Here is a 27,217-nt window from a genome sequence, read left to right as displayed (position 1 = left end):
AGCGAATACGCGTACGCGTTGCGCTGTTTGCGTAGAGCAAAATGACACACTCATTTGCTGATCGTGCATTTCGGTTTTGGGCGTATTGGCTTCGATAACGCACCGGTATGGAATACAAACGCAGATATGCAAATAGCCGTACAAAAGCCGTACAAAATTTCTAGGTCTCCATAGGTTTGTGCACAAACATGGATGCGCCCAGCAGGCATTACTTTGTACACGAAGTTAGCGCTCTAGTAATTTAATATAGCTCTATGGATTACACACAACATATCAAATATGAACAGGCTTTTCTCTGCGAATTTGATTGTTCAAAAAAATTGACCTGATGTAAAATAATTGTTCTGGAAAGAATGCATTTTGAGCGTTTTTTTTTGTGGGGGGGGGGGGGGGTGTAGGGGGAGGGAGATGAAATATTAGTATGGAATTGCCCAGTCACATGTTATACATGCATAGCTCCAAGTAAATAAGAGAGATATAGTATCACTGTAAATATACAAAGACTGACAAGATATTTAGGCCTACCTCTTTTCAATGCCTCCAGGAGAAATGCCAGATTTTCAGCAAATGAGCCCTGAAAACAATATCAATCAAAATCATGTAACAGTATGTGTATAAAGTCCCGTGGATTTAAGACTGAAATCTGCGATTTCAATTGGGCTTTTTATTAGCACAGTCACTGTTGGTGGCAATGTGTTTGAATGTCTCTCCCAGTGGTCTCCCAAACTCTCCCGTTCTTAGCATAGAGGGGGTAATTTTGCACCGAGCCGATATGGAATTCCTTTGTCATTGTTGATCACCTGATTTTACTTGTGACTGACTCAATTATTCTGTAAAAGACACCCCCTTCCTTCTCCCCCCCCCCCCCAAAAAATCAATCTCGCTTCAAAAATATTTATTTTAACTTTTTTTTTTAAAGACTGACTTACAAAGACTTTATCACCGACCACATTGTCAAGTTGCAGTTGTCTGGTGATCTCCTGTATGGCAATTTTGTCATCGGTCTGCAGGAGCCCATTCAGACGAATGATGAGAAGATTCTTACTGACTTTGGGATTGGATTCAATCTCTCTCAAGACGCTAGAGACAAGCTGGAATAGACAAAACGACAAACAAAAAATACTGCCAAAATATGCAGATTTGGTACAGTGGACTTCTGTAACACACAAGGCCCTCTTCAAGCTATCGTGCAAAGCTACTGCCCCATGATGGATTACCTGAGCAATAGCTACCGTAGCACAGTGCTTTCGCCATGAATGGGACCTTCGTGATCCCGTGTCTGGGTTGGGGTATAGCTACAATAATCCTATCCTTGCACGTATGTTTTTTATGTAAGAAAGGGGGAAAAAATCAAAACAAAAACACTACTTTTAAGCATCAACACTATAAACTCCTTGAAGAAACTTCAGTATCATGCTGGAAATGTTTAGATAATTTTGGAGGATTGAGAATGGAAGGTATTACAGACCATCCACTATATTTTTGCATAGAGCTTGAGGCCTCCTGATAGTTTGAGTGTAAAACATGTGCCCTTATAGTAAGTTTCCAGCAAATGCAGTGGATTTTGGGGGTATTCTGTGAGGTGCTAGCAAAGCTGCCAAAAGGAGATGGGGGTTATGTACATTTTTGTACCAGTACATGTGTGGGGAGTCTGGCCTAGTGGTTCTGGTTCGTGACTCATGATCAGAGGGTCAGGGGTTCGAATCCAACTGCTGGTCATAATGTTGTGTCCTTGGGGAAGCCTCTTCACCCCAATTGCCTCTCAACCCAGGAGTATAAATGGGTACCGGCACTAGCTAGGGAGTAACCTGCGATGGACTAGCATCCCATCCAGGGGGAGTAACAATCTTCTCAGTTGCTTCTTGCTACTGAAAGCGGAGACAAATGTCAGCGTGATGGGCCAAATTGGCTTGTGACAGACTTTACTGAAACTGTACTTTTAGGTACCGGTATCTGTAGGCCTATTACATGTATCTTCAAACAAACTTGAATCGTCGATCCTGATTGGTCGATCCATGGTGTTGCCGGTGTGATTTTGTCCTATGTACATGTAGGTGTACCACGATCCATATCACACCATTCTAAGATGTGCGCTATTCCTGTTGCAGCCATGTGTAATGGAATAACCACTAAAAATCTGTAGATAGCATGTGCTTTCCATCTTTACCTGTCAAGTTTTTTTGGTACATTTGCTATTCCACTCACTCTCGTGGAACACAGACAATTTAGTGCATCTTTGTTCCGGTTTGCTACTTGGACAAAAAGTTCATAATTCCATGTTCCATTTGCGCACTGAGGATAACGATTAATAGAGTACATGTACAATTCATTTTACCATTGTTTTACCGCTCCCATGCGGTCCAGTGACTATTGCTGAGTTGCTTTCTCCTCTGACGGCACATCTGTTTATCAGGTCCACAAGATGCCTGAAAATAACATCAACAGGCAGAAAACAACACATTTCGTTAGGGACACTCCGTCCTGAAGTACAAAACGCATTTTAGACAAAACGATATTCATTGGAAAGAGCATTCACAAAAAACATCCACATCTACCCGGTACTACCATCCTTAAAAAATGGCCGTTATTGTGTTATTCTTGGGAGAACAAATTTTGGGGGTCAAAATTTTGACTCGAGAAAATCGGGCTGTTTAGGTGCTACATGTACACATGTATTCATGATCGAATCCTGTCACATGTGTTCCATCAGTGCATCGCATGGTATGGACATCATTGGACATGCGGGAAACAACATGTGCATTGGTGCTGTGTGAACTTACACGTATATTAGAACGTATAGGAGGTGTGAAAAATCATATTAATATTCGATGATTCAGCAATGTTAGGGTTACTACCGGTAAGTGTACACACACATACAAGTGTGTACTTGCCTGCAATTGAGGACCTTCTAATGTCCCTCTTTTGTTTGTACATGTAGTTTTAACTTTTTAGGAAGTCCTCCCATATGTTTTGTACACATCGCTAAACTGGGGACCTTTGGGAATATAATGTCCTCTAACGTTCAATGTCCCCTATTAAATGCAGAAACAAACTCATTTGTTTCCACATGTAATACCGGTATGTACATGTTATAATGGTATATACCGGTACATGTACATGTAACAATTAAAAACTTTAACATTTTCTTGGATTAAAATTCCTCAACAAAATCATAAAATTTACAGCAATGAAATGAACCTAAAATTTTTGAAGTTATAGAGATAATGTAAACTGCATTTCCTTTTTTTTCACCAAATTAGCTAGAACCAAAAACTTCAACATTGCAGAATGCAGACGGACAGACGGGTGCCCGTACGGACAGACAGATGGAAATTGGTATTACAAAGGCTCGCATCTGCTTTGCAGCTCGCCAAAATAAGAAAGGATAAAATAAAGGAATTTTGGTTTTATAAATAGCCTACAGTAACAAATTTGTATTATTTTCATAATTACGTTATGTGGTTATGGTGTAACTGGCTACGTACGCCACACTCATGACACTTACATACATTTTGCAGCCTTTCAGAATTTTGTTTTTTTTCCACAACTATTCCTCTCAATAGGTTCCTTGTATGATATTGTACCACAACAACCAGACACCAAACTTGAAAAGATTCATTGTGCAATGTGTAATGTGTATTGGTGTTGTGTGTATACAGGCCTTGGACAGTACCGGTACACAATGCACAATACGGTACCATAGCAATGTGGAGAAAAGGTTGAATAAAAAAATTAATTATTACTTGTCGATTCATAAATTTGGTCAACAGAATAAGGGCACTGCCTACTCAAAGCTCAATTGCTAGCTGTGTATGCACTAATCTAAAAATAGAACTAATGTATGCAGCGCAGGGATAATTCTGGGAAGACCAGGAAACGGTTTTGCGTAACGATATGTAGACCCACATCAATTGTTGTCAAGATTCATATGTAGACCCACATCAATTGTTGCCATGTGCCTAGAGCGACCAGGAGTATGCAATATTCATATTTACTCTACATAGTTTACTGTGGTTCGTTAGAGTAATACAAAAGTGTTTAATGTAAGGGAAGGGCAGAGGTAACCCAGACAGCGGTGACCAGGCCTTGTCTGGCAGCGCTCCGGAACTAATTCTGGGTCAACAAAGAATTAACGAGAAGGAAAATTCTTGTAATGGCGTCCGAAGTGGAAAGAATGTAAGAGTTACATGTAAGCAGGCAGAATCTCTCTTGAATACGGTGGAAATCGTGGTGAATACATTTTGTATGTGATCAGTATCCTGAACATTGAACAAAAAGCTGTTTCTCAGTGTGCCAAAATGTCTGACTCGCTGATACTGAGAGCCGAGTTTTCGATTGAAAAGATGTTGGGAGCAGGGGCCTTTGGTGAGGTCCACCTTGGGCGAGAGCTACAAACTAACAACCTGCGTGCTCTGAAGATCCTGCCCCTGACAGGAAGTGCCATAGATGAAATTAAAGCCCTTTGTAGGCTTTCTGCAGAACATGACAACATCATCATTTATGATCGAGCCATCAAAGTCGATGATGGTAAGGTTTGTCTGGTCATGGAGTATTGCTGTGGGGGTGATCTCAATGACTTCTTGTTGTCACACACACGGGAGCCTCAGCGAGACCTACGATTCATGAGGCAGATTGCCTCAGCTGTGGCTTTCCTTCATGCCAACGGCATCATACATCGCGACCTGAAACCAGACAACATTCTACTCACAGCAGATGGTACCCTGAAAGTTGGTGATTTCGGCCTCGCTAAATTAGCCTCAGACTCCAAACAAGGGGGCAGTCTTCAAAACTACTACATGAAGTCTTTCCGTGGCCACCGATTTTTCGTGGCCCCAGAAGTTCTAGATAAACGCTATACCGAGAAGTCTGATGTATTTCTAATGGGAGAAATATTTGTCTGCATGCTAAAACGCAAGGTTCTACTTCTACCACCATCTAACAGTTCAGTATTCGTGCCCTCTTACATTGGAGACCCGGACTTATTTTCAAGTTTGAAAGGTATCGGAGAAGCTATTCATCATGGGGAAGTGGACCGATGTGAACTTTCTGATGAGTCAACCATTGAAATAAGCCCGAAGCTACGTGCCTTTATTGACAAAATGTTACTGAAAGATTATCATGGACGTCCAACGGCGGCTGAAGTGAAGCATTATGTGTTTACCACTACACAATCCCCGCCATACACAATCCTTGCTGGAGGAGAAGTTTGCAGCAGGATTGCTTCTCCTATTGCTCCTCCTAGGCCTACTGCATCTGGCGCAGCGCTCAAGGGAGGCTACACGTTAGAAAAGGTTCTTCAGCTATGAGTACGAAGTAAACTATGGAAGTCTGAGATCAGAGCAGATGAACTGGAATCTGTAGAAATCTGGAAGGAATGTACAACATGTATGGATACACATCTGCATGATCCAAACTCAACCAAAATTAATGTTGTCTTTAGAAAAAAACATATACAAATGAAGTCTGTAATGAGCTTCGATAAAATCCCTGTATAATCACACTAAAACACAAGGAGCGTTGTTCACTGCTGGACGATAGTTTAAATAAAATTTGATATGTCCATGAGCTCTGTGCGCTACCAAAGAGGGCGCCCTTTTACCTAACAACGACGTCCTATGGGCGGGACATTTCGCTGGTTGACGCGCACTGTTCCTTGTGTGTGACGCACGTACACCAGGGGATTTGTTTTATTTACACGCAGTGGCCGCGCTTTGCGGCCGGTCACCCCCAACTGTACTTCCTTTGCCAATGAGGGGGTGCTTGTGAACGGAGCGGATACCAAACCTATCTTATAACAAAATGAGTGTGGACATGTGTCACCGGTGTGACTACAAATTCGTATCCTTGTGGAGACACACACACAATAGGGAACAAAACATTGTAAAGGTCTCCACAGGGCAATTTCTATAGATGAATAGGTCTCCACAAGGTTGTCACGAAATAGATATATGGGTTTTACTCAAAAACTAGGAATTTCCAAGGTGGGTTGATCCGTCGCAAATGAAAGAGTTTTAGAAAAGGGATATTAAGTCCAAATTTCAGCCAAGGAAACTAATTCTGGTTAAAATAAGAGCATTTTGAAACTTCACTTTCAAAATTGAACACTTTACTACACGAGAACAAAGGAATGTTTCCACAAGGATACAAATTTGAGAATGGGTGTATGTGGGTGTGCATACTGTACTTTGGGGAAGTTTTTTATTGTGAGAGAAATTAGGATGAGTTGTGGGGACTTTTTCCTGTCGCCATATTGTGTTTGATCTTAACTATCGCTCATCAGGTGTTTGGTCCAGGTGCTTCAACACAAGTCTAGGTGTCACTGTGGGTGTACATGTATTGTATACAATGTATGCACATTCAAATAGTGGACCTTGAACAATAGAGGACAATTTGGGTCCACGTTTATCCACAAGTCCACTTTTGAGGTGTGTTTTAAAAACATACATGATGCATGTTTGTATGGGAAGTCTTTCTAAAAAGTATAAATAGATGGACATCATACGGTCCACGCTTGAAGGTACCGGTACATGTATTTACAAGCGTGTGTAAATTGCATACACATACGTACCTTCACTTTGAGCAAGGATTTTGTCACTGAAATCTGTGGGTACCGGTGTGCCTATGTTTCCAGACAAATTTGCAAGTGTTCTAACTTCCTACATGCCTTTAATCACACTTCTTCTTTTTTAAGTGTCCAATGAATATTGATTACTTCAGACAGGATACAGGAACCGTACATGCAGCTTAAAGTTAATTATGAACTTTAAAAAGTGAATGAATGAAAAATTACACAAATAATTCCAATTTTCAGGCCAAACACTTTCACCAGGTACGGTATTTGGTAGTGGTACCAGCCCTACATGTATCGCTTTGAGCGAGGATTTTGTCATTGAATTCTGTACAGTACCGGTATCTATCTGTTTCCAGATTATCTTGTGTATAGAGTTACTTTGTACAGGATTTTCCTTATTTGCTTGTGCCCTCTTTGCCATGTGACCTACAAATGTATAGGGTACGAAGTGTATAAATTGTCCGCTGGTCCAGATTTATATGATGTCATTATAAATCTGGACCAAGCCCTTGTGATTTTGACTGAAACTTCTGCTGATACTATAATCAACTTTCTCTTTCACCTTTAATATGATGATAGTTTTGATTTCAATGATGGGGATGGGTGCTCATTTAATGGCGATTTAAATTTGACCGGAATTGTGCCAAATGTTGATAAGGTTGAATATTGATCTCATGTTATCTGTAATTCTGTTCGATTAAAGGAGTCTACAGGTCAAATTAGAACTTTGAAATCTCATACAAGCGGACAAGTGCAATACCAGCATGACTAGTTGGAGAACACATGCTAACCCAAAGTCCAGAGGAGTCTGGATTGAATCTCTCTGAAAATCTTAAAGAAATCCTAAAGTGTCACATTTTGAAATCTTTGTTAAAACAAGTTGTTTGAACTTCTATCATTAAAGGATAGGCCTATACTTTGTAGTTTGCAGTTATTCACATTAATCTTGTTTCATGTGCAGATATGTTGTGATCACATTTGAGTTGGAAGTGTCAATTTTCTAATCTTTGTTTAAACAAGTTTGTTTGCTACCGGTAGTATCACTTAAGGATGCTTTGTAGTTTACAGTTGTTCACAATTAAGACATTTTTCATGTGCAGATATGTGCTTTGATGACATTTAAGTTAAAAGTGTCTTATTTTGTAATTTCTTTGTTGAAGCAAGTTTGTTTACTAGTATCATTTTAAATTAAAAGATACTTTGTAGTTTGCAGTTGCTCACATTAAGACATGTTTCATATACATGTGCAGACGTGATGTGGTCACATATTTTGGAGTTGAAAGTGCCACATTTTGTAATCTTTGCTAAAACAAGTTTGTTTGAACTTCTATCATTAAAGGATACTTTGTAGTTTGCAGTTATTCACATTAATCTTGTTTCATGTGCAGATATGTTGTGATCACATTTGAGTTGAAAGTGTCAATTTTGTAATCTTTGTTTAAACAAGTTTATTTGCTAGTATCACTAAAGAAAACTTTGTAGTTTGCAGTTGTTCACAATCAAGACATTTTTCATGTGCAGATATGTGCTTTGATGACATTTGAGTTAAAAGTGTCTTATTTTGTAATCTTTGTTGAAGCAAGTTTGTTTACTAGTATTTAATTTTAAATTAGAGGATACTTTGTACCGGTAGTTTGCAGTTGCTCACATTAAGACATGTTTCATACATGTATGTGCAGACATGTGCTGTGATCACATATTTGAGATGAAAGTGTAACATTTTGTAATCTTTGTTAAAACAAGTTTGTTTACTAGAATCATTAATTTAAGGGCACTTTGTAGTTTGCAGTCGCTCACATTAAGACATGTTTCATATGTGGAGACATGTGCTGTGATCACATATTTTTGAGTTGAAAGTGCCACATTTTGTAATCTTTGTTAAAACAATGTTGTTTACTAGAATCATTAATTAAAGGACACGCTCTAGTTTGCAGATGTTCACATGTATTAAGACATGTAGTTTCATGTGTTAGATTTTTTTCCAGGTAATGGAAGCAGCTAGGGTTGAGTTGTTCCTATTTTTGGGATTGTTGTAGTCGAGACCTTTGCTCCAAAATGAGACCATGTGTCTTGTGACATCCATGAGCCATTGTTCTGTATTTAACTTGGCAACTGTGACCTACTGAGGCAAAATGAAGGACGTCCCCCAAAACCTTGTTTAGAGTAGTCGACGCCCAAGTCGGATATACCAGAAAAATCATGTGAAAATTGAGATTGATTGTTTTGTATTTTTAGGTAGCCTAGGTATCCAAGATCCACACTTTGCATTTTTGTTGGGAAACAATACCTACAAAAGTGGAAAAAAAACCTAAGAACGTTTTTCACTGCCATTGGTGGCACAATACGTGTCTTTTTTTTTTCAAGGCCATTTTTCTCGAAATGTGTCGGTGGCAAGCGTGCCAAAGTTTTTGGAAGGAAAACGTGTCCAAACTTATGTGTGGCAAGCGTGCCCGAAATGTTATGTGTGGCAAGCGTGCCAAGTTATTCAGGACAAGCGTGTCCAAATCTCTGTGTGGCAAGCGTGCCAATTTGGCGTGGGATATAGGGAGATTGATAATAGGGGATGTACTGGGTATGACCATTGTTTTCAATCTCTGAATTCAAAATTATCAAACAATGTTGATTCTACAAAATGCTAAGTTTTAGGCTCATTGGCCCAATGTTTTATTGGCAACATGTTATAAACACAGTTGTTAAGCTGTTCCAGAAATCACAATGTCCAACTTGTTTTTTATGCGAGTTGTCTGAGAATAATGTGAACAAAGGTGGGGGTTATTCCTCAATGGCAGGTCACAATTCATTTGCCAACCAAGGCTCTAAATGCCGATGACAGAGATATGAGTTTGGGGTGTCACGCCCCCTACATCCCAGACCCACACCCCAGACTCAACTACAATGTAGCTCCTTGCTCTACCATTGTTTTAAATTCACTTACTGTCTTTGCTCCTTGAGGTTCTCTTCAATGATGTCTTTAGGGGGAACTTTGATTCTGCAAACGCGTCTTCGCATGCATTTAATTTGTTACTGTGCACAGCGCACGTACATATGTATCGTGGTCTCCACTATCAATACCCCAAACATGATGATACAATTCGAGGATTAATTTGCTGGATTCAACTCAAGCATGAGGAGATAATCCAGGGTAAATCAAAGCCAATGTAGTGGAATGAATCATGTGTGCAACAGACCATTCATGTAAGCCAGCAAAATGACGACTTACAGCAAATATCAGCATTTGCGTAAGTCGTCACAAATTCTTGGGTCCCAAGAGTGCTGACTTAGCCGGAGTCAGTTTACTGTACTTACCTCCCATATGTTTTGTACACATCGCCAAATTGGGGACCTTCGGGAATATCCTCTATTGTTCAACGTCCCCTATTAAATGCATCAATTTGGTTTCTGTCCTCGATTTATAGATGATGTTGCTTGTGTGTGTCCTCAATTTACACCATAAACAAACGCACCCAAGGACTCGTTTTTACTATGCCAATGAGGCCTGGCCCCTTTCCTTCTTTTGTTCCCTTTTGTTTGTACTCTAGGCTTTTTCTCAACAACTCCTATAAGGTTTGTACATGAAATTCTCCTGAGGACTAGTGCCCAGGTCCTCAGGCCCATTGAAATCGTTCCCACCCCATTGTGTATACACCTGCAATCGTGGACCCCCTATTGTCCTTCTTTTGTTTATAATTTTTTAGCAACAGCTCTCATTGGTTTTGTACACGAATCTCAATTGTGGACCTTTTGTCAATCATGGACCCTATTGTCCTCTATTGTTCAAGGTCCACGATTTGAATGCGTACTACATACAAACTCACATGTACACACATTCCTGATTCCATATAAATAATTGAGGGGACGTGCTGTCCCATGGTACCGTAACTATGGGGACCGAAGACGCTAAGGGGACAGCAGAAAGTCCCCATAATTCGGTCTTAATTTCCCTCAGGCCCCCCCAAAAAAGGCTCCGGTTTCTGGTATGACAGACGGGTGCCCGTACGGACAGACAGATGGAAATTGGTATTACAAAGGCTCGCATCTGCTTCGCAGCTCACCTAAAATTTTGTAAGCCTACATAAAGGAATTTTGGTTTTATAAATTATACAGTAACAAATTTGTATTATTTTCATAATTACGTTACATGTATGTATATGAGGTTGTTATGGTGTAATTGGCTACATACACCACACTCATGACTTTTACATACATTTTGTGGCCTTTTAGAATGTTTTTTTCCCACAACTATTCCTCTCAATAGATTCCTTATATGATATTGTACCACAGCAACCAAACACCAAATTTGAAAAGATTCCTTGTGCAATGTGTAATGTGTATGGTGTTGTGTGTATACAGGCCTTGGACAGTACCGTACACAATGCACAATACCATAGCAATGTGGAGAAAAGGTTGAATGAAAACAATTACTAGGCCTACTTGTTGATTTATAAATTTGGTCAACAGAATAAGGGCACTAGCTCGCCTACTCACTGTTCAATTGCTACCAGTACCTGTGTGTGCACTAATCTAAAAATAGAATATGTACCCATGCAGCGCAGGGATATATCTGGAAAGACCATCAAACGGTTTTGTGTAACGATATGTACATGTAGACCCACACATCAATTGTTGTTACCTGCCTAGTCTTTAGAGTAATACAAAAGTGTTTATTGTAAGGGAAGAGCGGAGGTAACCCAGACGGCGGTGACCAGGTTTCGCTGTATGCTTTACTGTATGTGAGCAGTATCCTGTTGAACATTAAGCTGTTTCTCAGTGTGCCAAAATGTCTGACTTGCTGAGGGCCGACTTTTGGATTGAAAAGAAGTTGGGAGCAGGGGCCTTTGGTGAGGTCTACCTTGGGCGAGAGCTACAAACTAACAACCGGCGTGCTCTGAAGACCCTGCCCCTGACAGGAAGTGCCATAGATGAAATTAAAGCCCTTTGTAGGCTTTCTGCAGGACATGATAACATCATCATTTATGATCGAACCATCATAATCGATGATGACAATATTTGTCTCGTCATGGAGTATTGCTGTGGGGGTGATCTCAATGACTTCTTGTTGTCACACAGACGACAGCCTCAGCGAGACCTACAATTCATGAGGCAGATTGCCTCAGCTGTGGCTTTCCTTCATGCCAACGGCATCATACATCGCGACCTGAAACCAGACAACATTCTACTCACAGCAGATGGTACTCTAAAAGTTGCTGATTTCGGCCTCGCTAAATTAGCCTCAGACTCCCAACAAGGAGGCAGTCTTCAAAACTACTACATGGATGCTGTCTATGGCCACCGATATTTCTTGGCCCCAGAAGTTCTAGATGGACGCTATACCGAGAAGTCTGATGTATTTCTCATGGGAGAAATATTTGTCTGCATGCTAAAACGCAAAGTTCTACCACCATCTAACAACCTATTCGTGCCCTCTTACATTGAAGACCCGGCCTCTTATCCAAGTGTAACAGGTATTGGAGAAGCTCTTTATCAAGGGGAAGTGGACCGATGTGTACTTTCTAATGGGTCGACCATTCAAATAAGCCAGAAGCTACGTGTCTTTATTGACAAAATGTTACTGAAAGATTACCACCGACGTCCAACAGCAGCTGCAGTGGAGCATTATCTAAATGCATTTACCAATACACAATCCCTGCCATTCACAATCCCTGCTGGAAGAGAAGCAGCCCTTAGCAGGATTTCTCCTCCTATTGCTCCTCATAGACGACCAGTACATGCAATGCAACTGGTAGCAGGCCTCACAGTTTATATTGGAGTGTTTGGATTGCTTTTATTTGGCAGCCGTGCTGGCCGTGCTGGTTTAATTGCTGCTTCCGCAACATTTATCGGAGGGTGCCTCTACCTTAGTTTTCCCAGATCAGAAACAGTTCTTCAGCTATGAAGTAAACTTCATGGAAGTCCGAGATCAGAGCAGATGAACTGGAATCTGTAGAAATCTGGAAGGAATGTATGATACACATCTGCATGATCCAAACTCAACACTGTGATGAGCTTCGATGAGATCCCAAAACACCAGGAGGGTTATTCACTGCTGGACGATACATGTACCGTACCCCGGTATGTGTTTAAATTAAATTTCAATATGCCTAGTAAACCTACATTACATAACAAAATGAGTGTGGGCATGCACATGTACAAGGTGTGCATATGGTTAAATGTGACTGCAGTTTGGGGAAGTTTTTTATTGTGAGAGAAATTAGGATTGAGTTGTTGGGATTTTTTCCTGTGGCCATATTTTGTTTGGTCTTAAATGTATAGTCCATCATTTGTAATTTGTTTGAAGCAACAAAAGTGCTCAAAATCTATAGAAAGGTACTGAACAACTGACCTGATAAAGTTTCGGCTCAGCTTCAACTGTAGCCTACATTCCGAAAAAACAGCATTCTAGAATCTTGATTTCAAATCAAAAGTTGCTGAATCATGTTTTGAATTGGGCCCGACTTCAGCGTCTGATACACATTCTCAATGAGCCGTTGCAGCTACGCGATGTCGCGCACTGATCCGACGAATTATAGCAACTGCGCGCACGTGTGCGTCGTGCCAATGCTTGTGCGCTTTGCTGAATAACAAAACGAACTACTAATTTAAATTTCTTACGGTGTGTCTTAAGAAGCACCATTGGAAAGGCCTTCTTTTGCTGATTTCTTCAAAATGACAGCTTATTGCCAGAAAAAAATTTTTACAGGGAGTTTAGTCCCCTTGCTATCTTTCAACCAAGTACGTTTTTCAACAATAATTACGTTAAGACATGTTAAAACTTAATTAAGACATGTTTCATATACATGTGCAGACATGATGTGGTCACGTATTTTTGAGTTGAAAGTGCCACATTTTGTAATCTTTGCTAAAACAAGTTTGTTTGAACTTCTATCATTAAAGGATATACTTTGTAGTTTGCAGTTATTCACATTAATCTTGTTTCATGTGCAGGTACAATTTATGTTGTGATAACATGTGAGTTGAAAGTGTCAATTTTGTAATATTTGTTAAAACAAGTTTGTTTGAACTTCTATCATTAAAGGATACTTTGTAGTTTGCAGTTATTCACATTAATCTTGTTTCATGTGCAGCTATGTTGTGATCACATTTGAGTTGAAAGTGTCAATTTTGTAATCTTTGTTTTAAACAAGTTTGTTTGCTACCGGTAGTATCACTTAAGGATGCTTTGTAGTTTGCAGTTGTTCACAATTAAGATATTTTTTCATGTGCAGATATGTGCTTTGATGACATTTGAGTTAAAAGTGTCTTATTTTGTAATCTTTGTTGAAGCAAGTTTGTTTACTAGTATTTAATTTTAAATTAAAAGATACTTTGTACCGGTAGTTTGCAGTTGCTCACATTAAGACATGTTTCATACATGTATGTGAAGACATGTCCCGTGATCACATATTTGAGATGAAAGCGTTACATTTTGTAATCTTTGTTAAAACGAGTTTGTTTACTAGTATCATTAATTAAAGGACACTTTGTAGTTTGCAGTCGCTCACATTAAGACATGTTTCATATGTGCAGACATGTGCTGTGATCACATACCGGTATTCTATTCCTCTCAATAGATTCCTTGTACGATATTGTACCACAGCAACCAGACACCAAACTTGAAAAGATTCCTTGTGCAATGTGTAATGTGTATTGGTGTTGTGTGTATACAGGCATTGGACAGTACCGTACACAATGCACAATACCATAGCAATGTGGTACATAGCAATGTGGAGAAAAGGTTGAATAAAAAAATTAGAATAAGGGCACTAGCTCGCCTACTCACTGTTCAATTGCTACCAGTACCTGTGTGTGCACTAATCTAAAAATAGAATATGTATCCATGCAGCGCAGGGATATATTTGGAAAAACCAGCAAACGGTTTTGTGTAACGATATGTAGACCCACATCAATTGTTATTACCTGCCTAGTCTTTAGAGTAATACAAAAGTGTTTATTGTAAGGGAAGAGCGGAGGTAACCCAGACAGCGGTGACCAGGCTTTGATGTATGCTTTACTGTATGTGAGCAGTATCCTGTTGAATATTAAGCTGTTTCTCAGTGTGCCAAAATGTCTGACTTGCTGAGGGCCGACTTTTGGATTGAAAAGAAGTTGGGAGCAGGGGCCTTTGGTGAGGTCTACCTTGGGCGAGAGCTACAAACTAACAACCAGCGTGCTCTGAAGACCCTGCCCCTGACAGGAAGTGCCATAGATGAAATTAAAGCCCTTTGTAGGCTTTCTGCAGGACATGATAACATCATCATTTATGATCGAACCATCATAATCGATGATGACAATATTTGTCTCGTCATGGAGTATTGCTGTGGGGGTGATCTCAATGACTTCTTGTTGTCACACAGACGACAGCCTCAGCGAGACCTACAATTCATGAGGCAGATTGCCTCAGCTGTGGCTTTCCTTCATGCCAACGGCATCATACATCGCGACCTGAAACCAGACAACATTCTACTCACAGCAGATGGTACTCTAAAAGTTGCTGATTTCGGCCTCGCTAAATTAGCCTCAGACTCCCAACAAGGAGGCAGTCTTCAAAACTACTACATGAATGCTGTCTATGGCCACCGATTTTTCTTGGCCCCAGAAGTTCTAGATGGACGCTATACCGAGAAGTCTGATGTATTTCTCATGGGAGAAATATTTGTCTGCATGCTAAAACGCAAAGTTCTACCACCATCTAACAACCTATTCGTGCCCTCTTACATTGGAGACCCGGCCTCTTATCCAAGTGTAACAGGTATTGGAGAAGCTCTTTATCAAGGGAAAGTGGACCGATGTGTTCTTTCTAATGGGACGACCATTCAAATAAGCCAGAAGCTACGTGTCTTTATTGACAAAATGTTACTGAAAGATTACCACCGACGTCCAACAGCAGCTGCAGTGGAGCATTATCTAAATGCATTTACCAATACACAATCCCTGCCATTCACAATCCCTGCTGGAAGAGAAGCAGCCGTTAGCAGGATTTCTCCTCCTATTGCTCCTCATACATGTAGACGACCAGTACATGCAAAGCAACTGGTAGCAGGCCTCACAATTATTGGAGTGTTTGGATTGCTTTTTGGCAGGCGTGTTGGTTTAATTGCTGCAGCTGGCGCAGGGCTCATCGGAGCTTACCAGTACCTTAGTAGTCCCATATTAGAAAAAGTTCTTCAGCTATGAAGTAAACTTCATGGAAGTCTGAGATCGGAGCAGATGAACTGGAATCTGTAGAAATCTGGAAGGAATGTATGATACACATCTGCATGATCCAAACTCAACACTGTGATGAGCTTTGATGAGATCCCAAAACACCAGGAGGGTTGTTCACTGCTGGACGATACATGTACCGTTCCCTGGTATGTGTTTAAATTAAATTTCAATATGCCTAGTAAGCCTACATTACATAACAAAGTGAGTGTGGGCATGCACATATACAAGATGTGCATATGGTTAAATGTGACTGCAGTTTGGGGAAGTTTTTTATTGTGAGAGAAATTAGGATTGAGTTGTTGGGATTTTTTCCTGTGGCCATATTTTGTTTGGTCTTAAAGGTATAGTCCATCATTTGTAATTTGTTTGAAGCAACAAAAGTGCTCAAAATCTATAGAAAGGTACTGAACAACTGACCTGATAAAGTTTCGGCTCAGCTTCAGCTGTAGCCTACATTCCGAAAAAACAGCTTTCTAGAATCTTTATTTCAAATCAAAAGTTGCTGAATCATGTTTTGAATTGGGCCCGACTTCAGCGTCCGATACACATTCTCAATGAGCCGATTGCAGCTACGCGATGTCGCGCACTGATCCGACGAATTATAGCAACTGCGCGCACGTGTGCGTCGTGCCAATGCTTGTGCACTTCGCCGAATAACAAAACGAACTACTAATTTAAATTTCTTAAGGTGCGTCTTAAGAAGCACTATTGTAAAGGCCTTCTTTTGCTGATTTCTTCAAAATGACAGCTTGCCAGAAAGAATAACTTCACAGGGAGTTTAGTCCCCTTGCTATCTTTAAGTTTTTTTTTGTGCAGACATTTTTATATGTGCAGATGTGTGCTTTGATGACATTTGAGTTAAAAGTGTCTTATTTTGTAATTTCTTTGTTGAAGCAAGTTTGTTTACTAGTATCATTTTAAATTAAAAGATACTTTGTAGTTTGCAGTTGCTCACCAATTAGACATGTTTCATATACATGTACAGACGTGATGTGGTCACATATTTTTGAGTTGAAAGTGCCACATTTTGTAATCTTTGCTAAAACAAGTTTGTTTGAACTTCTATCATTAAAGGATATACTTTGCAGTTATTCACATTAAAGGGAATATACAACATTTGCAAACATCGAAAAATAAAACTACCAAGTTTTTGCGAAATACCTTAATAGGATGTTGGTAAATGACAGTCTAAAGCATCCTGTAAAATTATGGCACCTGGTGTACTGTCATTTTCAAGAAAAGTTGTATTTTTGTATCAATTTCCAACGCTGATCGGCCGATCAGCGTTGGAAACAACTGGCTTTTTTTTCAAACACTGGCCCCAATTGACCATTGCACTTGTTTGCAATCGATTACAAACCTATGAACGGGTACGAGCCAGCTAGACTGGTTCCCTGACCTTACAATTCCCCAATGTATGCAAACTGCTCTGTTTCTTCTTATATGGAGTCAGGGAACCAGACTACAGGAAAATGATCGTTTTTCTTGGTTTTTATAGCATTTTCGAACCCAAAACCTCCAAAAAGTCAGTGTAACTATATTTGCTTTATATTTCCAACCCCCCAATTCCATCCATTTCTGGAAATTACAGCAAAAGCAAATGATGTATATTCCCTTTAATCTTGTTTCATGTGCAGATATGTTGTGATCACATTTGAGTTGAAAGTGTCAATTTTGTAATCTTTGTTTAAACAAGTTTGTTCGCTAGTATCTCTAAAGAAAACTTTGTAGTTTGCAGTTGTTCACAATTAAGACATTTTTCATGTGCAGATATGTGCTTTGATGACATTTGAGTTAAAAGTGTCTTATTTTGTAATCTTTGTTGAAGCAAGTTTGTTTACTAGTTTTTAATTTTAAATTAAAGGATACTTTGTACCGGTAGTTTGCAGTTGCTCACATTAAGACATGTTTCATACATGTATGTGAAGACATGTGCTGTGATCACATATTGAGATGAAAGTGTTACATTTTGTAATCTTTGTTAAAACAAGTTTGTTTACTAGAATCATTAATTAAAGGACACTTTTTAGTTTGCAGTCGCTCACATTAAGACATGTTTCATATGTGCAGACATGTGCTGTGATCACATATTTTTGAGTTGAAAGTGTCACATTTTGTAATCTTTGTTAAAACAAGTTTGTTTACTAGAATCATTAATTAAAGGACACGTTCTAGTTTGCAGATGTTAAGACGTGTAGTTTCATGTTTTAGATTTTTTTTCAGATAATGGAAGCAGCTAGGGTTGAGTTGTTCCTATTTTGGGGATTTTTGTAAGAGACCTTTGCTCCAAAATGAGACCATGTGTCTTGTGACATCCATGACATGAGCCATTGTGACCTACTGGGGCAAAATGAAGAATGTCCCCCAAAACCTTGTTTAGAGTAGTCGACACCTAAGTCGGATATACTGGAAAATGTGAAAATTGAGATTGATTGTTTTGTATTTTTGGGTAGCCTAGGTATCCAACTTCCACACTAGATGCATTTTTGTTGGGAAAAAAATACCCACGAAAGTGGAGAAAAACCTAAGAATGTTTTTCACTGCCGTTGGTGGCACAATACATGTACGTGTCTTTTTTTTTTTTCAAAGCCATTTTTTTTCGAAATGAGGTTAGAGAAACTTGGCAGGACACTGTTGAAGTTCTGGGGTCATATCTTTGGAATAAATTGAGCTAAAGAAATAAATTTGGTATCATTGGAAAGCCAATGATGTGCGCTTTAACATGATGTACATAATTCATTTTTTTGCATACATAATAATTCCTTTGCAATAGTTAATGAAGGGGGGGGGGGGTTACTACTGCATTACTCCAACCGTTCGTACAAACGGTGGAAATAATGATTATTAAGGTTATATCACATTGGAACTATAAATACTTAATACATTTTCACTCATTCTGCTGATTGGTTTAAGGGCGAGTTTGCCCAAACGTGTGTGGCAAGCGTGCCAAAGTTTTTGGAAGGAAAACGTGTCCAAACTTATGCATGTGGCAAGCGTGCCAAGTTATTCAGGGCAAGCGTATCCAAATCTATGTGTGGCAAGCGTGCCAATTTGGCGTGGGTAACCATTGTTTTTCAGTCTCTGAATTCAAAATTATCAAACGATGTTGATTCTACAAACAGCTAAGTTTTAGGGCCACTTGCCCGTTTTATTGGCAACTTGTAATAAACCCAGTTGTTAAGCTGTTCCAGAAATCACAACAATGTCCTATTTTTTTTTTTTATGTGAGTTGTCTGAGAATAACGTGAACAGTCCAAGGTGGGGGTTATTCCTCAATGGCAGGTCACAATTCATTTGCCAACCAAGGCTCTAAATGCTGCTGACAGAGATATTAGTTTGGGGTGTCACGCCCCCTACATCCCGGACCCACACCCCAGACTCCACTACCAGTAGTGCTCTACCATTGTTTTAAATTCACTTACTGTCTTTGCTCCTTGAGGTTTTCTTCAATGATGTCTTTAGGGGGAACTTCGATTCTGCAAACGCGTCTTCGCAAGATGCTCTGTACCCTATCTATGGTGCTGCCACCCAATGGTTCTCTTCTACAATTACGTTTTGGCATTATGGCAGGAAAAGTCTTTCTAAATGCTTCCTGGAAAACAACAAAAATCAAAACACACACTATAAATTAGGGACCACTAATTGTAATTAGAGGGAGGGTGGGGTGGGGGTAGGTGGGGAGGGGGTTGAGACTTCAAAGCAATCAATTTCATCGCTTTGTGATAACCGTGATACCTGTTCTCACAAACTGTATGGGTACCGCTACCGGTATGTCTTCTGAAATTTATGCTACATAACTGATGTTACATAGATGTGACATCAGAAATAAGATTCTTCACTGATGATTGCCTCCTCTACGGACCAGGATGACATCTTAACACTGCAATCTGTTAACCTTCAGGAATGGGAAAAGAGATTGGTAAGTTGAAAGTGTGGATTCGTAATTTAAGAATTCACGAGGCGCAAAGCGGCAAGCGCCGAGTGAATTTGTAAATTAAGAATCCACATTTGCGAGAGTATTCTTCGACTTAAACCATTGCGTCAACAAAAGTATTGGAAAGAATTTGCAACCTGACGCCACTTTTTTCTTCATATATCATCTCAATGAAGGTCATTCGTTGCAAAAATGACGATAAGAAATGAATCTGGGACTGAGAAATGTTTCCAATTTGTTAGGAAATACTTGAAATGACTTTCCACAGACTTTGTACACAAGCGCGGAAGTGGCATCAGGTTGCAACATTTTTTCCTGGCGTGTTTAGCATGTGTATCACCACACCCGTACTTGTAACCAAGTCGTTTTGTGTGTATAATAATAATAATAATAAAGAGCATTTATAATAGGCCAAATCCATCTTGATTAGATGCTCAAGGCGCAGAGAAACAAACAAATGAACATGAACAGTAAAAACAGCAGGGAACAAAAGTACGCACAAATGAAAATACATGAATATGAAACAGTACATATGAGAGTGAATTCAAACTGGATGATTAATGAAATGCTGTTTGGAATAGGTGGGTCTTCAGAGCACATTTAAACTCATGGGAAGTAGCACTATCACAAATATTTTGAAGAAGTTTGTTCCATAACATAGGTCCAGCATGAGAAAATGAACGGTCCCCCCAAGATTTAATAGTTTTAGGCACAACAAGCAGGGACAAGTATAGGCTCCTAAGTACCAATGCATCTTCACTGTCAGATTCTCCGCCATCACTGCAAAATCTACTGTAAGTCAGAAAGAAATCGTTGTCTGCACTATCAATACACGGCTATTCGATGTGTGCAGGCTGCGCCGCTCAGGAAACAGTCACCGGTGTGCGTGTGCACACACAATATGCCCGACTGTGAATGCGGGCCTACACTTGGACGGCGCGTCGTACGTCATCAGTTTGACCTCATGAATTTGAATCGTACAATAAGATAGCGGTGACAGCTCGACGAGGCTCAGTTTCCGAATTGAAGGTGAAATTTCTCTTTTCTTCCCCAAGGTACCGGTATGTGAATGTAACCACCACCATTTGTATTTTCACTTCCCACTGAAGCCTACAGGGGCGCATAAGGTAGTTTGAAGACCGTTTTGGGGGTAAAATCTAAAGATTTTGATTGGGGGTACGAGTGAAAATGGTAAAAAAAAATTAGTAGTAGCCGCAATAGGGCCATCGATCTCGGACTCTACTATCGCCCGACCATGTCTAAATGTTAAAAAAGCGATCTGTAGAGTCCTAGTTACTCGGACTAGTCTAGGCAGTAGGCGATTTTTATAGGCCTAGGCCTACTCTGGTCTAGACCCGTGAACGTGGCTTGTAAACTACGCAACACTCTTGTACCATTTTGAACCAAGCGAAATCGTCCTTCCGTGACAAAACTGAACACTGCTTTACCGTGTGATAAGTACTCACGAATCAAACTTTCTTGAACATGTTGAAATCTGCGTTTACGCCAAATCTGGAATTTAAACGAAATTCAAGGTAAAATCTGGCAAGATCTCAACGTCCTGCAACCTCCTACTGATGCACGTGATTTACTACAAATGCTGCGGATAATTTGGTATCGCACTGACGCTTCAGGCATTTCTTATGTCCGGATCATAAGTGCGATTCCAAATTATTAGCATGATTAGCTGCGTTTATCACGTGGTCTCGTGATTGGCGAATCTGACGCTTCCTACATGTACATGTATCATATGCGCCACATGAAGCAGACGGGTAGCACGAGGGGCTCCAATAATTTGGCACACAAGTGACCCTGGGTACTTGTCCAGTTAAAGTTAAAAAGTAATTTCTACACATTCGTATGGGTCTTCAGTGACGGCAAATTTCGTCGAAATGACACATCCTGAACACGCGGGAAGGCAAGTGTAGATTTCTAGGTGAGTACTCAACATGCATACGAAATTATTTATGGCGGATCGATTTCGCCAGGTTCGAAATGACACAACAGCTTGGCGTTGTATACAACGCCACGTTCACGGGTCTAACTCTACTTTCATTTTTTTAATGACCGACAATGACATGACTGACCGACCTTCATTGAGATGTTGTGCGCTTTCTTGAAAATCACGCATTCTTAAGAATGCGCATGCACATTCTTATATCTTCGCAAAAAATAACTCTTCCAGATTGAGCGCACATTCTTAAGAATGCGCGACAAGATAACGGTCTTGCCGATGCCGAGCACCGGCTGCGCTTGGCAAGTCTAGCTGCATCCTCGTTCACTGATTCTTAATAATTATACTGTTGCAACGCAAGGTCACTTACTTAACGCTGAACAGTTTTGGATATGAAAGTATACACGTATGGGGGGGGGGACCAGGAAAAAAAATAAGAGAAAAATAAATAAAAATAGGCGTCAACAAGCATCAACAAACGTCAACAAGCCTCAACGGTCATCAACGAGCATCAACAAATTTTGTATATGCTTTTGAAAATTAAAAGTAGCTTTACAATACATAGTAGAAAAAGCAATAAAGAACATCTTCTGCATATCAATTAAGGTTAAAATTATTCAAAAACTTTGTTTTTTTTACGCGAAATATACAACAAATTTGTCGATTAGTGTTGGCCGCCATCTTATTTGGATGGCGCTGTACACTTCGCGCATGCGTAGTATGGCTCTGTACACTTCACACATGCGTAGTAGGGCTAAGCTACACGTAAACAAGATGGCAGCCAACTCTAATCGACAAATTCGTCGTACATTTCGCGTTAAAAAAAACAAGTTTTTAAATAATTTGAACTTTAATTGATAGGCCTACTACTTTTAATGTTCAAAAGGGAGGGGAGTCAGGTGGGCGTGGCGGTACTTTGCTCGCCTTCCACCGCTGTGACCCGGGTTCGAATCCCGCCTGGGCCAATATGTGGATTGGGTTTTCAGTCCCTGCCTGATTTCGTGGGTTTTCCCCAGAATATTCTTCTGGGCTTTTCCTCCCACCTCTAAAACTGTAACTTCTTCCCATTGTCTTCTCTCCACAGGTTTCTTCAGGCTTGCGAGCTACAGTGCTTAGGGCGCTTTTGAGGAATCCTTGGTTTCATTACCAGAAATGGTTAAAAATAATAATAATAAAAGCATGTACAAAATTTGTTGATGCTCGTTGACGACCGTTGAGGCTTGTTGACGCTTGTTGACGCTTGTTGACGCACTTTAGTAGGACCCCTAGGCCCCTATTTCCCATTTAAATTGCCACCAATTAATTGTTCACACCCCCACCATTACGCCGCAGAGCTGGATTCTATCTAGTCAAAAGAGCAATTTTGGCAGCTTCTGGACTAGCCTTGGTCAATGCTCTCATCATTATTCGTCCCGTACGCGGTCCATGGTACGGCATATATCCTCGGCCTCACGCGCTATGCATATGCATGTAAAAATTCAGCGCGAACAGCGACCTCACGCAGCCACTATTTTTATATGCAAATCAGTTGGGGACGATCAAGAGCCTTGGTTCAATCGTCCATGTGAGGTTTTGGGGGTGGTGCTCATTATGTTAATAGCCTTAGCTGACCTTAAATGTCGTTTTCTTATTGGTTGATCGTTGCGTGGAAACTTGCATCTGAAACGTGGCACCGTACATAATCCATACACGTACACGTTGTGTGTCTCCGCACACGGCACCAATGCACAAAAACTGTGGTTCCTGTCACGTCCGCAAAAGGCGAATAGCTGCAAATAATTTGATGACGTCCGGATTTACCAAGGTGTGATTGGATACTCCACATGTTAGCCCCGCCTACACTTATCTGTAAAGAAAAACATAAGCTTTTGCTGACTATTGAACCAAGGCTCGAGATCGTCCCCAACTGATTTGCATAAAAAAATAGTGGCCGCGTGAGGTCGCTGTTTGCGCTGTATTTTTACATGCTTGTGCATAGCGCGTGAGGATATGCCGACGATTGACCGCATACCGGACGAATAACGACGAGGGCATTGACCAAGGCTACTTCTGGACATCGGTGGGTTTTTTCCCGTGAAATGCTAGCCCCATATATGTGGCCTACATTTGTATTTACTGGACTGCCTCCGTAAACATAGGCCACACATCCACATGTACAAAAATCGTGTCGACGGAGCCAAATTTTGATTTTCACATTTAGGCTTAGTTTGTAGGGTTTTTTTGCTTTAGAAGCATACTCACCCTCTTTATAGGCTAATCAGAAAGTGCTGCCTTTTTCAGATGTTTATTTTTCGTGAAATTTCCAGATTCATTTTTACACGTTTGCGTATCAAAATTTCAACATGAAATTTCACAAAAATTAGACATCTGAAAAAGGCAGCACTTTCTGATTAGCCTGTAAAGAGGGTGAGTATGCTTCTAAAGCAAAAAAAACCTACAAACTAAGCCTAAATGTGAAAATCAAAATTTGGCTCCGTCGACACGATTTTTGTACATGTGGATGTGTGGCCTATGTTTACGGAGGCAGTCCAGTAAATAGGCCACATTTATGGGGCTAGTGAAATGCATATACATACAGGGACTTGTCTAGCCTAAACAAAGCACTTCCCAGACTAGTTCCCAGTCCTCCGTTATTACAAAACTTCCCATTTTATAGTGGGCAGAAAAAAGCAATACTACATGTAGCACTTTGTAGCAGGTTTAATTTGATTCAAATTATCGTAGTTATACGAGTACAGAAAAGCATAGAACATTTTCTTTCCTGTTTATATGAATTATTTCCCTTTTAACCGCTATACATTTCATAATTATGTCGTGCAATGTTTGTTAAGATTGAGCAAAATTCATAAATTGAGCACATGATATTCCCACGCAATCTTAAGAATGGGCGCTCATTCTTAAGAATAGGCGCGCAGTAAGATTGCGTGATTTTCAAGAAAGCGCACAAGTCGTCGTCAACAGAGATATTTTTTCGCAGTGGCTATCGTTACGGCAGCCGTAACACATTTCCCATTTTCTATCGTTACGGTAGACTGCAACTTTTATAAAAACATGAGTAGAAAATATAAAATTAGAAAGGAAAAAGTGAATTTGAACGTTTTGAAATTCGGACTTTATTTCCCTTTTAATAAAAATCTTCCAAAGCCTCAGGTTAGAAAAGGAAAAAAATTCGAGTGCAAAAAATGAAAAATGGGTCAAAACTGAGATGCGAACCCGCAACCTAGCGCTGCAAAATCCTACCCTCTATCGACTGAGCTGTCACACTGCTCGCTAAAACGTGGAGAATCAAATAATTATATACCTGCGTGCCTTTCATAAAAGTACCGTAGAGGGCGCTAAACAACGGCTGCCGTAACGATAGCCACTTCGATATTTTTTAGCCATGATATTTTATAAAAAGCCCATGTTTTTACATGCTATATGAAAAAGAAGCGTCAGCTTGCAACTTTTTCCCAACAAACATTGACTCTTTATCTAAAATAAAATGTATAAAAGCACTCACAACATTGGGCGTATGGCGGCTTTCACAACACGTTCCGCTGAACTAGAAAATCGGAAAATCGTACTGGCGCGATTAGAGCGCCCTCTTGAGACCGAACCAAAGTTTAATACGCCTATGACGTCACTCCGCTAACTTGAAAACTTTTTTTTTATCCGCGCAACAAGCTAGTGTGTTTATGACACCGACACTTTTGCCATACAGCAAATAATATTATGGTTCACAAAGATAGACATTATCGTGACGCCAAAACTGAGTGATACCCGGTCAAGAGACGTCTCGCGTGACGTGCTAATTAAATGCCCCTACATCTGAAATTCAGGAAAAATCAGTGTCTCACAACTCTCCAATGTGTGTGAGACAAAGCTTAAATTATTACATCATCTTTCATTTTCTTTTCAATTTTTATAATTTATCTAATGACCTTTAGGATGCACCCCTGCATTAACTGATTCTGGGCCAACATGGAATCAAGACTACTCACCTTTTTTATGTTTTACATTATCCTAGCCACATTTCACGGCAAACAAATTTTGTTTTGCTTAGCGCAAAAAAAAGTCTGGCTTATAAAAGCAGTTTACCAGCAAAAACCTCCCACGTGATTTTCATGCTATAGCAAACAACAACTCAACACTAATCAAGAGGAATATGTATAAATATCACATGGAGTTTTTTTACTCACCCTCTATTTCCACTTAAAATAGCAAGCGTATATATGGTATTACAAGTGCACAATATTCAATGTTTTGCTGTATATGAATCGATATCGCGCCAAATGTAGTCGCGTATTAGCCGTATTCACACTCAACAATATTACACACTGCATACAAGTTATATTACAAGTTCGCTTTTATTATTGAAAAAAAAAACCCTTTATTCAGCGATACAGATCTTGGAGCGCAGCTTTGATTTGGTATCAGGCAAAACGTTTTATATATGAAACAAAAAAGGGTCCAACTTGGAGTTTTACCCCGATGAATTTTTACAATCAAAATAACAAAAACCAACCTGAAAAGGCAAGCAAAAAATTGAGACGTAAATTCGCTTGCTTATAAAGCACTGGAAAAGAGCAATGGCAAGCTTCATACTACATATTATACATTGTAGTCTGCATAGAAAATCCTATTGAAATTGAAGGATTCAGGACTGTTAGGGCTATTAAAATGGGGTACGTATTGTGGATCTAATCAGACACATTTTGCCCCCATACCAATCCTAATTACCATTATGCTTCGGCCAATTTTCCTATTTGTAGGAATATGGTATGGCAGTACTCTAATGTGACGTCGTGTTTGGTCGCGCTGCGGTCGGCATGATTTCTTTTGCAACATCTTTTCATTCCAATGCTTTTAAATAAGTACAAACATTCTTTGGCGCAATGGTCATTGGTTCTTTGTATCAATTTAAAAACAACCTTTGGCTTTCAAAGTCGCCGCTATAGGGTGATGTAATCTGGGGCAAATTTTGTTTTCGTGAATTTGTCTCAAAATTCAAATTATTCCAACCAAAATCAGAGCAATGGATGTAGTTATGGTATTAAATAATAGAAACGTTTTTGCATTTTTGCATGAACTGTCTATGTTTTATGTAAAAACATTTTTTTAATTATCTGCCATGGCAACCATTGACACCCTGCAGAACTCCGATCAAAGTCAAGAAAAGTCACCGAAATTCAAGCTAATTTGCCGAAGCTTTATCTGGAGCTATCATACAAAAAAGGTCATAGGTGTGCCAAAAACAACCCTCCCCCAGTACTGATCAACATCTGTTTCAGAAGACTTTTTAGAGTCGCGCAAAACCCTAAAAAAAAATTAAAAAAATTTAAAAGTACATGAGTAGTTCGACGTTTGGAACTTTAGCTGTTTCAAACTGGCATTCCAGGTTGAATTAAGCACTGGAAAGCAACCTAAACAATGGAAAATCAATACGTATAAACTAATTTATCGTCTGAAACAAAAGCAACATGTATATATTTGGGTCGACCTAATAAAGTCGCTATGCGTCTTGGTCCGGCGCGAAATGGGTGTTGAAATGGGTGTTGAACACTTTGTTACAGAC

At 39.8% G+C, this 27,217-nt stretch overlaps 2 protein-coding genes across 6 annotated transcripts in view; one reads left to right on the top strand and one right to left on the bottom strand.

The window, feature by feature from the left end:
• The window catches only part of LOC119746481 (origin recognition complex subunit 4-like), a 35,202-nt gene extending 9,989 nt beyond the window's left edge, over positions 1-25,213 (bottom strand). Inside the window, exons 1-6 of one of the 5 annotated variants that reach the window (XM_038223444.1) lie at positions 25,163-25,207; positions 19,581-19,667; positions 19,195-19,367; positions 2,336-2,426; positions 930-1,091; positions 526-574 (exon numbers count right to left, since the gene is read on the bottom strand). In XM_038223444.1, the coding sequence (XP_038079372.1) occupies positions 526-574; positions 930-1,091; positions 2,336-2,426; positions 19,195-19,367; positions 19,581-19,592 (487 nt within the window). In that variant the 5' untranslated portion in view covers positions 19,593-19,667; positions 25,163-25,207. Of the gene's footprint in view, positions 1-525; positions 575-929; positions 1,092-2,335; positions 2,427-3,505; positions 3,608-9,506; positions 9,550-19,194; positions 19,368-19,580; positions 19,741-25,162 lie in introns of those variants that run through there. The other 4 variants (XM_038223447.1, XM_038223446.1, XM_038223449.1 and 1 more) reach the window with 4 other exon arrangements.
• LOC119746482 (serine/threonine-protein kinase 35-like) lies at positions 3,830-5,530 on the top strand. The gene has a single exon (XM_038223450.1). The coding sequence runs from the start codon at positions 4,299-4,301 to the stop codon at positions 5,304-5,306; it is 1,008 nt and encodes a 335-aa protein (XP_038079378.1). The 5' UTR covers positions 3,830-4,298; the 3' UTR covers positions 5,307-5,530.
• Positions 25,214-27,217: the final 2,004 nt, after the last annotated feature.

This window comes from Patiria miniata, unplaced genomic scaffold (genome assembly GCF_015706575.1).
Source record: "Patiria miniata isolate m_02_andy unplaced genomic scaffold, ASM1570657v1 HiC_scaffold_7, whole genome shotgun sequence".
Classification (NCBI taxonomy): domain Eukaryota; kingdom Metazoa; phylum Echinodermata; class Asteroidea; order Valvatida; family Asterinidae; genus Patiria; species Patiria miniata.
The sequence above is the reverse complement of the archived record's forward strand: the minus strand, read 5'-3'. Positions and strand labels throughout refer to the sequence as shown.

Bases quoted from the DNA above. Each gene is read 5' to 3' on its own strand.
- LOC119746482 (XM_038223450.1), top strand. From the start codon at position 4,299: ATGTCTGACTCGCTGATACTGAGAGCCGAGTTTTCGATTGAAAAGATG.